Here is a 13,352-nt window from a genome sequence, read left to right as displayed (position 1 = left end):
AGCCTGACCACATCAGGGGCTGCTGGAGAAATCTGGGTGGGGCAGTGGAACACCTCAGGGCTTGAGGCTGACACCCTGGTGGCCATCATCCTGCTGAGCCAAGGAGGGAGCAGAGGCTCACAGAAGGAAGCGCCCACCTGAGACTGTCACACAGCCAGGCCCGAGTCTTGCTTCCCAGCCTTGGAAGGGACACTTGAGGCCTTTCCTACTGGTGAGGCTGTCCATTCCCTTGTCTCCCCCCAACTGCCTCCCCATCCTCCCAGGATGACCTCCGGGGGACATGCCAGCGCATGGCTGAGGCAGTGCTAGGCACACATGATGACTGGCAGATTGGCAAGACCAAGATCTTTCTGAAGGTGAGTGTGGAGCCTTTCCCAGGTGCCTTGGAGGCTGAATTCTAGTCACGGGTGGGGCATGAGGGAGTGCTGTGCTGGGGTCAGGTCTCCTTGGTGGTGGTCGGGGGGGGGGGGGTTGGCCTTGGAGATCACCTATAAACTGGGGCTTGGTCAAGCTCTCACCCCAAGGTTAGGGTCAGAGGGCCAGGGATGGGCTTCCTGTCAGGCCCATGCCAGAGACTCAGATCTTGACTGACCCCGTGGTTGTGAGCTCAGCTGCCTAAGGCTGGTCGCTGGACATTTCTGCTCATGCCCTTCCCCAGCTGTGACAGCTTTGAGTGCTCTAGAGTGGATCCTGGGTCCCTTCCAGTGGTTTCTTGCACGCAGGGCTTACCCAGGCTGTGGTCAGCAGTGTTCTGCCTGTCCACAGCTCTGACCCAGTGCCTGAGCATGGCAGCTGGGGTTCCTGGCTCCCAAAGTCTCTGGGGCAGGGGGATGGGGTCTGGGGAGGAGGGAAGGGAGCTGGATAACCGTGACCTTAGAGGCCTTGCTGGGAATTATCAGTGGCAGGGCAGCTGCAGCGGGGGACAGCGTGAGCTTCCCCATTTCAGTTTCTGCCAGGCTGGATTTCTTTGCTGTCTTGGTGACTGGGCAGAGCCCTTCCTTTTTGGGGGCAGGGTCTGGAGGCAGGACAGCTCAGGGAGGAAGCAGAGGAACCAACCCTCAGCTGGGTCTTGTTGGGGGGGTCTAGTGAATTCCTCTTGGCCTGGGGCTCTGAGTCAGCTCCCTGCACTTCCTGTGCCCTGTTTCCACACCAGGGAGTGTGTTTATATCTCTTGTGCACCCCTTGATTGCCAGCTGGAAATTGAGTTCTGTTTGGCAGGCCTCCCTCAACCCTGTGGGGTGGGAAGTCTTAGCCTCCCTTCACACCTCCCTTCACAGGACCAGAGATGAGTGGTCACGGTCAGGACTAGGGATGAAGGCAATGAGACTTCCACCTTGGGATGGTCCACATCCAGCCTGTACCACCAGAGGGGACAGGCAGCAAGTCCTGGGGCATCTAGTTCCAGAGGATTCTGTCCCCATGCTTACCCATCCGGGCTCTTTAACAAGGGCTGTTTTCATTCCTCTGACCATTCATCTCTTCCCTGCAAAAGTCGTGGCTGAGCAGCTCCTCCGGGCCTTGTCTTGTGTGTCTGTGGCTATTTGAGGGGTTTTTCTCTCCCTTGTGAGACTTAAAGGCCAGGTCTCAAGCAGGGCTACAGGCCCACTGTGGCTCCACCCCAGTGTTCAGCATAGTGCCTGCACACAGGGACATCCTACCTATATGTATTGAGTGAACCAATGACGTTTCAAGCATTTACTTTTATTTATTTATTTACTTATTTTGGTTTTTCGAGGTAGGGTCTCACTCTAGCCTAGGCTGACCTGGAATTCACTATGAAGTCTCAGGGTGGCCTTGAACTCACAGTGATCCTCCTACTTCTGCCTCCTGAGTGCTGGGATTAAGGGCATGCACCACCACGCCCAGTTTTTCAAGTATTTAAAAAAATATTTTTAAGATATTTATGTATTTATTTATTAGAGACAGAGAGAGAGGGAATACCAGGCCCTCTGGCCACTGCAAACAAACTCCAGACCCATGTGCATCTGGCTTACATGGGACCTGAAGAATCAAACCTGGGTACTTAGACTTCGCAGGCATGTGCCTTGACAGCTAAGCCATCTCTCCAACCCTGAAGTTTCAAGTTTTATCCAACTGCAGTGGGGAAGGAGCTAGAGATGGGGCCTGGTTCACAAAGGCCTGGAGTGCCACAGAGAGGGACAGCAGAGTGGGGTGTGACCAGAAGGGCACGGTCAGGTTTGCATTTGGGAAGGCTGTCTGGCTGCATGTGGAGGGGAGCCAGATGGGCACCAGGAGAGCTCTGGTGAGGAGTCTGCTACTAAAATTCTGGAGAACAGCCCGTGGCTGGCAGTGCAGGGGCTGGAGCTCACACGGCGGCCAGGAGAGCCGGGATGCGGCACATAGAGCCCACTCACCCCTGTCAGGGAAATGAGAAGCTTCTGATTCTGTTTGTCTTTCCTGACCCTCTGGGGAAGAGTCACAACTTCTGTTGGCTGCCAAGACCAATGCATGGGACTCTCCCATAGCTGGGAACCCAGGAGGGCCACAGAGCCCTAGGCCAGGGGCCTGGGTGAAGGAACACAGACCCTATACAGGCTCTACACCGGTCTGTTGGCCCTAGAGGACAAGGTAGGGTGGTACTTGGAAGTCCTGCCTTCTAGGACCACCATGACATGATGCTGGAGGTGGAGCGGGACAAGGCGATCACCGACAGAGTCATCCTTCTTCAGAAGGTCATCCGAGGGTTCAAGGACAGGTATGTGCCAACCAGCTCCAGCCCTCCATATGTGTGTGTGGGGGGCACGGGGTGCTTGGCTCCCATCTGCTCTCCCACATGAACAACAGACATGTCCACCCAGAAACAAGCACATGCACGCGTGACTTGCATCCATGGTCCTGGAAACATGGAGGAACGCAGATGCAAGGTTTACACAGTTCCGCCATCCCACGTGAACCGGATTACCCAGCGTGCCCTCCTGTGTGCATGTGGAGATAGGAGACATGCTCATGGGGTCCTCTGCTCATCTCAGATGCTGACAGCATTCTCCAAAGAGGAAATTTGAGACACTTTTTATCTTTTCTTTATTTGAGAGTGGCAGATAAACAGAGAGAGAAAGAGGCAGAGAGAGAGAGAGAGAGAAAATGGGCGCTCCAGGTCCTTCAGCCACTGCAAACAAACCCCAGAGGCATACGCCCCCTTGGGCATCTGGCTTACGTGGGTCCTGAGGTAATTGAGCCTTGAACTGGGGTCCTTAGGCTTCACAGGCAAGTGCTTAACTGCTAAGCCATCTCTCCAGCTCCCAAATTTGAGATTTTTATAACTCACAAGGTGTATCTAATATTCTATATAAGGGACATGCGTGTACACGTGTCATTGCTCATACATGGGTGGGACCAACTCTACAGTATAATTCAGGGTCCCCCCAAAAATCCCTAACCTGCCCCTTCTTTTTTTTTATAGTTCACATGGTCTTGTCCTCCCTCCTTCCCTTCACCTCCCTCTGTCTATCTGCCATCTGTGTACCTGCCATCCTGTGCCCGCCCAGCCACCCTTCTGCCAGCTCTTCCGTCCACCATCCACTCACCCACTGATGCTCAGCAGCATGGCTCATCTGAGTGGGTGTGTCGTCCCTTGGCACATTGGCTTGCACGCCCACCTGTCCATCCTCTGTATTTACCTCCACTCAGCAGACACCTGCTGTCACTAGTATGTCTGTGTCCCCATCACAACGAGATGACCGTTGTCCCTGAGAACCATCCTGCTCTGTGCAGGGTAGTAGCACTGGGCTCCTGGAGGCAGGCAGAGACACGGGCTCCGGTGCCAACCTCATAGAATCTCAGCTTCCTCATCTCCTTTATATTCTGTCGGCAACTAATTTGCCCAGACATTTACCTATCCAGCAAGGACCTTCTTGGCTGTATTTGGGTTTTCAAGGTGGGGTCTCGCTCTAGCCCACGCTGACCTGGAATTCACTGTGTCGTCTCAGGGTGGCCTCGAACTCACAGCGCTCCTCCTACCTCTGCCTCCCGAGTGCTGGGACTAAAGGCGTGCGCCACCAGCTCTGCATCAAGTACCTTTTGAGTTTCTAACTTGACCAGCTTATGGACAAGCATTATTCTACTCACTCAGGGAATTCATGAGGGTACGATGGCACAGAGAGATCTCGTGTCTTGTGTCCGAAATCACACCACCGCAACGTCACAGGGCAGGGCTCAGCATGCGGCCCTGAGCCCTGGGCCTAGCTGGCTCCAGGAACAAGCTCCCTGCTCTGGAGTCAGCCGTCGCTAACTGCTCTTGCAGGTCCAACTTCCTCAAGCTGAAGAGCGCCGCCACGCTGATCCAGAGGCACTGGCGGGGCCACAACTGCAGGAGGAACTATGGGCTGGTGAGCCTCCCCCTCGCATTATCTTGGAAACGGGGCTCGCCTGCACTTTGGGCTGCCCCAGCCAGCCCCCACGTTTCCTTCAGCCAAAGCCCAGGTCTAGCTCTGTGCTCTCTATCTGTTGCTTTTCCCCCTGGAATGTTTCAAATAATTCTAAGCACACCGGAACCTTTAGACACCTTGGAAGGGCCAGGAGTCTGGTCACACGCACCTCTGTAGAACAGCTGGCTGCAACCTTGGCTTGAGCTGGGGAAATGAACAGGAACGGCCCTAGTTAGTTACAACTCTTGGTCTAAAGCTGGGGGGACGGTTCTCCGAGGGAAGACAGACTTCACTGAGGGGTCTCTACTCGAGGGACACTGAACAAACAGGGCCTTGTCGGAGTCCAGTCTGTGGGGGTACGCCCTGGACACAGCCATCGGCAGCACCTCTCTGGGCTGGGGCATGGACGTGAATGCGGTTCTGGGGTTCTCGCAGATGCGCCTGGGCTTCCTGAGGCTGCAGGCCCTGCACCGTTCCCGGAAGCTGCATCAGCAGTACCGCCTGGCCCGCCAGCGCATCATCCAGTTCCAGGCCCGCTGCCGCGCCTACCTGGTGCGCAAGGCTTTCCGCCACCGCCTCTGGGCCGTGCTCACCGTGCAGGCCTATGCCCGGGGCATGATCGCCCGCCGGCTGCACCGGCGCCTCCGGGCTGAGGTGAGGGTCTCCTGGCATCCGGGAGGGGCTCTCCTCTAAGGTATGTCCCACCTCAGCTAGGCAGATCACCTCCAGGGACTGGCTGAGGGAGGGGTGACCCTGTGTGCTCTGAGGTGGGCATAAGACTGGGGACCAGGGCCCATTTCCACCATCCTGGGCGAGGGCAGGCCTGAGGCCCGGTTCCCCGGTGACTCTCTGGGAAGAGGCATACCTGATCTGGCTTTGGGATCCACAGGCCTCCGTCCATGTGTGACCCCGGGCACTGACTCAGCTACCCGTTTCCCTCTCAGCCAAACTGCCTGGCAAAGTCACTCAGGGCTTCCCTAGCGCGGGGGTGGGGTGGAGCTGTGACCAGCGCTGCCTACATCTCCGTGCCCACCACGTGGCTGGCCACCCCTTTCTTCAGTATCGACGGCGCCTGGAGGCCGAGAGGATGAGACTGGCAGAGGAGGAGAAGCTCCGGAAGGAGATGAGCGCTAAGAAGGCCAAGGAGGAAGCCGAACGCAAGCATCAGGTGAGCCAGGGCACCGGTCATCTTGCCTCCGTGCGGCTCCGCGCCTTTCCGCCACCGTTGGCTGCCCAGTCACCCGTGTCCACGGTCTTCCTCCCTCCTCCCTGGAGGCGTCCCTTCCTCAGCATGTGTCAGCCGAGCATTCACTGGGCCTGGGCTATCCCAGGCAAAGGGTCAGAGGGCTGCAGCTCCCAAGTCATAGGGTCTGTGCCCATGGCACCTTGCTGACAACTGGGGGTGACACGAAGATCAGAAGTCCCAACAGGAGCGTGCCCAGGCTCGCAAAGCGCAATCTAGGCTACTGTCCGCAAGCGCCCACGAATACTGAAGTGTGGCTTGTCTGAGTGACGGCCTGTTGAGGTCAGCTCCTCATTGCTGGGGCAAACATCCAGCCAGACACAGTTTATGGGAGGAACAGGCTTATTTCAGGCTGACAGATCCAGGGAAGTTCCATCAATGGTGGGGAAAAGCTGGCTCCCTTTCACAGATCTAAGCAGAGAGAAACCAAAACCAAACGGCCAGTACCAGCTGCTAGTGCAAACCGACAGAGCTCAAACTATTATGCACACACTGGTAGGGCTGGACTCAGATCCACTTCCAGCGACATGCCCTCTAAATAGGGGTCTGCTTGCTAGTGACTGAAGTAGAAAGTTAAATTTTATTTTTTGTTCGTTTATTTATTAAGTTAGTTGTTTGAGAGCGATAGACAGAGAGAGAAAGAGGAAGAGAGGGAGAGAGAGAATGGGCGCGCCAGGGCCTCCAGCCGTTGCAAACGAACTTCAGATGCGTGTGCCCCCTTGTGCATCTGGCTAATGTGGGTCCTGGGGAACTGAGCCTTGAACCGGAGACCTTAGGCTTCAGAGGCAAGCGCTTAACCACTAAGCCATCTCTCCAGTCTGAAAGTTAAATTTTAATAAAACATCTGAGTCCATGGGGGTTCTACATTCAAGCTATTACCTTCCAACCACCACATGGTTGAAAGTGTGAAATAGGCTCTAGATTATGGGGACTTTGTTGGGGGATAAGGACATGTAATACCTTAGTGTTATTTTTATAATCTTGGTTACATGTTAAATTGGTATTTAGGAAATCAGAGTTAACTTACTAAAACATTGATTTTACTTATTTATTTTCAAGTTTGGCTTACATTGCTTTCTGTTGCAGGGTTCTGATACAGAACCCCAGCTTCACAACCTGGAACTTCTGGAGGCGGGTGGAGGGGAGGCAGAGGGACACGGAGTCTGGGAAGGTCCTGGCTAAGTGTTGAGGGACATCAGGGCTGCTGTCCGGCCTAGGGGCAGTGGGCATCTGTCTGACTCAGATAGGAGATTGAGGGCATGGTAAGCCCTCTGCAGTCAGGACCCAGGTGGAGGTGAGGTCCAAAGCTGCTGCCGGCCTCCCTTGGTCCCCCAGAGGATGGCCATTCCCAGAGGCCTTGGGGCCGGGTGCTGACCATCTCCTGTGCGTCACCCTGACCTCAGGAGCGCTTGGCGCAGCTGGCCCGTGAAGACGCGGAGCGGGAGCTCAAGGAGAAGGAAGAGGCTCGGCGGAAGAAAGAGCTGCTGGAACAGATGGAGCGGGCCCGCCATGAGCCCGTGAACCACTCGGACATGGTGGACAAGATGTTTGGTTTCCTGGGGACGTCAGCAGGTCTGCCAGGCCAGGAAGGCCAGGCGCCCAGTGGATTTGAGGTACCAGGCTGGGGGCAGGACTTCCAGAGGCCCTTATACACCCTAGTGTATTTCCTCCCTCTTAGATCCTTTGTTTTAAAGTCTGCCTGCCCCTCTGGGCAGAGGGGCAACAATGACAAACACAGTTGGAGTTGCAGGTCCCATGCTTCATCCAGCCCCTGGCCTGTTTGGGCCAGTCGCTGCTTCTCTGGGGCCTTTATTATACTTGTGTGTGAGTGTGTTTTTCACATGTCTGCGCGTGTTCATATGTGCGTGGATGCATGTGATAAGGATCTGAACTCGGGTCCTCATGCTTGTAACTTTACCCATTGAGCCATCCCACCAGTCTCCGTTATTAATGTTTTTCTCACTCTTCCTGGAGGACCCACTGTGTGCCAGGCTATGTGGGCGGCAAATAGGACCATCAGAGGCCCTGCCCTCTGAGAGGAATTGCTGGCTCTGGAGGGACTAGATGGCGGGGTGGGCAGCATCCCAAGCCTGCATCTGCTTGGGAGGGCAAGGCCCGATGGCGGAGAGCCAAGCCCTGCGTGTCCCGCCAGGACCTGGAGCGCGGGCGGAGGGAGATGGTGGAGGAGGATGTGGACGCGGCCCTGCCCCTGCCGGACGAGGACGAGGAGGACCTTTCTGAGTACAAATTCGCCAAGTTTGCCGCAACCTACTTCCAGGGCACAACCACGCACTCCTACACCCGGCGGCCGCTCAAGCAGCCGCTGCTGTACCACGACGACGAGGGTGACCAGCTGGTGAGGCGGCCGTCCGTCAGGTCGCTGGGGCGGTGGGTGTCTTCCTGGGAGGTGGCCCAGGTGGACAGAGTCTCAGTCTTTGGTTTAGAGCCAAGCCTAGGGACAGACCCTATTGCAAGCAGTTGGCTGCATCTCCAGCCTTGCCCTTACGTCCAGGCTCTTTCCGTGGCTTGAGACATCCTCCATCTGCCCTGGATTTTTTTCTTTCTCTCTCTCTCTTTCTTTCTTTCTTTTTGAGGTTGGGTCTCATTCTAGCCCAGGCTGAGCTGGAATTCACTATGGAGTCTCAGCGTGGACTCGAACTCATGGTGATCCTCCTACCTCTGCCTCCCAAGTGCTGGGATTAAAGGGGTGCGCCACCACGCCCAGCACTCTTTTCTTTTTGTAAAAAAGGTTATTTTACTTGAGAGAGAGAAAACGGAAGGGAGAAAGAGATAGAGAGAGAAAGAATGGGCATGCCAGGGCCTTCAGCCACTGTAAACAAATTCCAGACGCAGGTGCTACCATGTGCATCTGGCTTATGTGGGTACTGGGGAATTGAACCTGGGTCCTTAGGCTTCTCAGGCAAATGCCTTAACTGCTAAGCCATCTCTCCAGCCCTTGCCCTGGCTTTCTGACATGTGGACTGTGCCCCAGGCAGCACTGGCAGTCTGGATCACCATTCTCCGCTTCATGGGGGACCTCCCGGAGCCAAAGTACCACACGGCCATGAGTGACGGCAGCGAGAAGATTCCAGTGATGACCAAGATTTACGAGACCCTGGGCAAGAAGACGTACAAGAGGGAGCTGCAGGCTCTTCAGGGCGAGGGTGAGGTGAGACTAAGGTGCCCCCAGGCTGACAGCTGCTCGGAAGAAAGAGCATGCTACGATGTATCTGTTGCCTCACTTGCACACACACACACACACACCACGCCCACCCCCCTGTGGAAGTTTCGCAAACTATAAAGTGCTGACCACAACTGAGAGGCTTGCTTCAGGGACAAATGGGTTCTGCTGTACGGGCCAAATCTGGTGGTGACTCACTGGATGGTCTCACTGTTCACTGTGATTTTTTTTTCAAATTTTTTATTAACAACTTCCATGATTATAAAAAATATCCCACGGTAATACCCTCCTTCCCCCCCCCCACTTTCACCTTTGAAACTCCATCACTGTGATTTTTAAAAATATTTATTTATTTACTCATTTGCAAGCAAAGAGAGATTGAAGAGAGACAGACAGAATGGGCACGTCAGAACCTTCAGCCACTGCAAATAGACTCCAAATGCATGCGCCACTTTGTGCATCTGGCTTTACATGGGTACTGGAGAACTGAACTCAAGTTGTCAGGTTCTGCAGGCAAGCACCTTAGCCACTGAGCAATTTCTCCTATCTTCACCATTGTTTTTTTTTAATGGTTTATTATTTATTTGTAATGAGAGAGGACGTGTGTGTGTATGGGCATGCCAGGGTCTCCAGGCACTACAAACAATCTACAAATGCATGTGCCACTCTGTGCATTTGGCTTTACTAAGATGTCAGGTTTTGCAGGCAAGTTCCTTTGACCACTGAGTCATCTTTCCAGCTCCACTGTGGTTTATTTATTTTTTTTTATGAGAGAGAGAGAATTGGTACACCAGGGCCTTAGCCACTGAAAACTACCTCCAGAGATGTGCACCAACTGTGCGCATGGGCCACTTACGTGCATATGTCACCTTGTGCATCTGGCTTACGTGGGTTCTGGGGAGTTGAATCTGGGTCCTTTGGCTTCGTAGGCAAGTGCTTTAACCACTAAGCCATCTCTCCAGCTCCACTATGCTTGTTTTTTTGAGGCCAGCTCTACAGATTGGCCTTTATTTTTTTATGCAACAGAATGAGAGCAAGAGAGAGAGGGCGGGGGAGAGGGGAGAGAATTGCATGCCAGGACCTCCAGCCCACCGTAATTGAACTCCAGAAGCATGTGCCACCTTGTGGGCATGTGCATCCTTCTCTGCTTGCATTTCCTTGTGTGCCTGGCTTATGTGGGACCTGGAGAGTTGAACATGGGTCCTTAGGTTTCGCAGGCAAGCACCTTAACTGCTAAGCCATCTCTCCAACCCCTCACTATGATTTTTTTGAGTCTTGTTGTTTTTTCCCCCCCCATCTGCCAGTTGGTTGGTGGGTAGGGATGATGGGGGGAAGTGGTGGTGAGGGATGCGTCTTGTGAGTATTGGTGTGCACAGGAGACGACCTCCCAGCCCAATCCCACTGCCGAGCGGTCTCATCCGAACTTTCTGCCCATTTATTTGCCTCTGACCTCTGTTGGCCCCACAGGCTCAGCTCCCTGACGGGCCGAAGAAAAGCAGCATGAGGCACAAGCTGGTACACTTGACCTTGAAGAAGAAGTCCAAACTCACCGAGGAGGTGAGAGCAACCGCAGGCCTGGCAGCCTCTGAGGGAGCCCTAGGAGGCCAGCACACTTGATCTGGGGACTCCAGAGTGGCACCGGGAGTGGGCGCTGCCACCCTCCGCAGGGCAGCATGGGGGCTGTTTCAGCAAGCATAGGAGGGCGGGGAGCCGGTTTCCCAGTGCAGGAGCCCCCTGCCGGGAAGCGCACGTGAGGGTGAGGGCGCTTACAGACAATTGTGTACCATGCATTTGGCTGGAGGAACCCTCAGCCTGGGCCATAGACTTCTGTGTTAGGGGTGCTTCCCAGTACCAGCACTGCCAATTGATGTACTCAAGGAATCTGTCCCTCACTTTCTGAGCTGACCCAGCTCCTATGCCCCATGGCTGTCCCAGGCTGGTAGAGGCTCGGATAGACAGATAGGCACCAAACGTACCATCAGCCCCAGGGCTGGCTCCTCATTCCTCCACATCTGCACCTTGCTTAGGGGGTCCCGTCCTGCAGGAGGGCTCCTAGGCTTCTTACCAAGCAGCCAGGGTCTCCTGCTCTTCCTCTGCCCACATCCTGCCTCCATCTGGCTCACAAATCCAGCCTTGCAGCTTCATGAGCTCAGATCTGAGCACCACACCTATATTTGGAGTCCAAGAGGTCCAAGCAAGAAGAGGCCTTAGGGTCCTGGGAAGGGCATGGGATGGCAGCCTCAGAGCTCAGCACAATGCAAACCTCCTCTGGCCTCTCTGCCATGGAGGCTCTGCGGGTCTGTCACACATCGGAGCATGACATGTGGCCATTGCCGGGGCCAGGCGTGATGCTCACAGGGACACACATCACCTAAGAACTGGGGGGTCTGAGGTTGGCTGGTAGGACCAGAGGCTTGGATGAGCAGGTGGTCGGAATGCAGGTGACCAAGAGGCTGCACGATGGAGAGTCTACAGTGCAGGGCAACAGCATGCTGGAGGACCGGCCTACCTCCAACCTGGAGAAGTTGCATTTCATCATCGGCAACGGCATCCTGCGGCCTGCTCTACGGTCAGTGTCTGAGGGGCCCGGGGGGGGGGGGGCTGTGGCTGTGTACCTCTGGGCATGGCCTAGGGCGCTCTCAGTGGCTGAGTAGTGGCAATGTTACATTAGCTGCCCATGAAGCCAAAAGACCAGTATTTGACTGGCTAGTCCTATGGTTCTAGTTGAGTTCCTTTATCTCTCTAAGCCTCAGTTTTCTTTTCTTTTTAAATATACTTAAAGACAGCAAACCATGGTATTTCCCTCCTACCCACCCACCCCCGCTTTCCCCTTCATAACTCTGCTCTCTGTTATATCCCCTCCCTCTCTCCATTAGTCTCTCTTTAAATTTCATGTCATCATCTTTTTCTCCTATTATGAGGGTCTTGTGTAGATATTGCTAGGCACTGTGAGGTCTTGGATATTGAGGCCAGTTTCTATCCACACAGTTGTGTGTAAGGAGTGGTATCCTTCCTTTGGCTCTTACATTCTTTCCGCCACCTCTTCTGCAGTGGACCCTGAGCCTTGGAGGGAGTGAGATGTTTCAGTGCTGGACACTCCTCCATCCCTTCTTCTCAGCACTATGTTGCCTTTTGGGTCATCCCAGTGGCCATCACCATCTGAAAAGAGAAGCTTCTCTAACCAGAAGTGAGAGTAGCATTAATATATGAGTATGAACATTAAGTGTGATGCTTTCAGGGCAATTTGATCAGAGTAATATATGCATTTAGCCAGACAAGAGTAGGCTTTATACCCCTAAGGCTCATGACCTCCCCTGCATAGGCTTTCGATTAAGTTTTCAGTACCAGGCATGTATTTCCTCCCATAGAGTGGACCTCCAGTCCAATTAGAGAGCAGTTGGTTTCCCCCAGAGCGGACATGCCACTATTGCACCTGTTCAGTCATTTTGCCCATCTGGACAAACTTGAGGCTTCCAGTGTCCATTGTTTTCACCACTGATGACTTCTGTCTCCCATATGGCTGCATGCAGTGCAGCTTTTCGAGCTTTCAGTTGTAAGCCTCAGTTTTCTCATCTGTGAAGGAGGGGCCAGAGGCGTACCTGTGAGCCAGGGGTCGTGGCTCACTTTTAATCCCAGCAGTAGGGAGGTTTAGGTAGGAGGATCACAGTATATTCGAGCCCCAGCCTGTGCTACAGAGTGAGTTCCGGGTTAGTCTGGGCTAGACTGAGACCCTACGTTGGAAAAACCGAAACCAAACCAAAACATCATCCTAGGCTTTCAGAGAGTTAAAACTGTAGCCAGGTGTGGTGGCACACGCCTTTAATCCCAGCACTTGGGAGGTGGGGTAGGAGGATCGCCGTGAGTTTGAGGCTACCCTGAGATTAAATAGCGAATTCCAGGTCAGCCTAGTTTAAAGTGAGACCCTACCAAAAAAAAAAAAAAAAGTTAAAGCTGGGCGTGGTGGTACATGCCTTTAATCACCGCACTCGGGAGGCAGAGGTTAGGCCTGTGAGATGATATAATGCAAAACATGGATGGTCATAGACTTAACGGACAGTGAGCGCCCCCTGGCGGCCATCATGTCCCTGAGCAGGCAGGCTGCCCTCAGAGCTCCCAGCTTAAAGAACAGGGAAAAAAAAAAAGTTCACTACAGCAGATAAAGCTGTTGCCTTTCCGGGAGGCTTAGTATGTGATGCCTGGGCTGGATGTGGTATCAACCTTGGCTTGTTTTCGTAGACAGCAATCATGTAGGATCCCTTTAAACCAAGAACGAAAAGTTACCTCCTTCATTCTCATCTCACTGCAAGTGATACACACTTAAATATTCAAGCACTAGACACACTTAAATATTCAAGTACTAGACATTGGTGCCTGGCTTGCTTGTGCTCTGCCGCTGTCTTACTGTAGGCTCCCCTTTTCAAGTGACATCACTGGTCAGGGACAAGGCAGGGCCAGGCCTGTGCTTCACGGTCCTCGTGGCCTCCACAGGCTATGGTCCCCGCGCAGGACACAGTGGACCCTGGCTGTGGCCGCTGCTGGAGTT

At 54.1% G+C, this 13,352-nt stretch overlaps 1 protein-coding gene across 6 annotated transcripts in view; it reads left to right on the top strand.

Moving 5' to 3' along the window:
- The window catches only part of Myo7a (myosin VIIA), a 91,347-nt gene that overhangs the window by 50,120 nt on the left and 27,875 nt on the right, over nt 1-13,352 (top strand). For all 6 annotated transcript variants that reach the window (XM_045145460.1, XM_004656248.3, XM_004656249.3 and 3 more), the window contains 10 exons: nt 264-356; nt 2,622-2,716; nt 4,262-4,346; nt 4,821-5,039; nt 5,446-5,553; nt 7,032-7,241; nt 7,781-7,984; nt 8,621-8,797; nt 10,277-10,366; nt 11,251-11,378. In XM_045145460.1, coding sequence (XP_045001395.1) covers nt 264-356; nt 2,622-2,716; nt 4,262-4,346; nt 4,821-5,039; nt 5,446-5,553; nt 7,032-7,241; nt 7,781-7,984; nt 8,621-8,797; nt 10,277-10,366; nt 11,251-11,378 — 1,409 coding nt within the window. The remainder of the gene's footprint in view (nt 1-263; nt 357-2,621; nt 2,717-4,261; nt 4,347-4,820; nt 5,040-5,445; nt 5,554-7,031; nt 7,242-7,780; nt 7,985-8,620; nt 8,798-10,276; nt 10,367-11,250; nt 11,379-13,352) is intronic.

The sequence above is a fragment of the Jaculus jaculus genome, chromosome 3 (genome assembly GCF_020740685.1).
Source record: "Jaculus jaculus isolate mJacJac1 chromosome 3, mJacJac1.mat.Y.cur, whole genome shotgun sequence".
In the NCBI taxonomy this organism is placed as follows: Eukaryota; Metazoa; Chordata; class Mammalia; order Rodentia; family Dipodidae; genus Jaculus; species Jaculus jaculus.
Note: the sequence above shows the minus strand (reverse complement) of the source record. Positions and strands in the feature narration are given on the sequence as shown.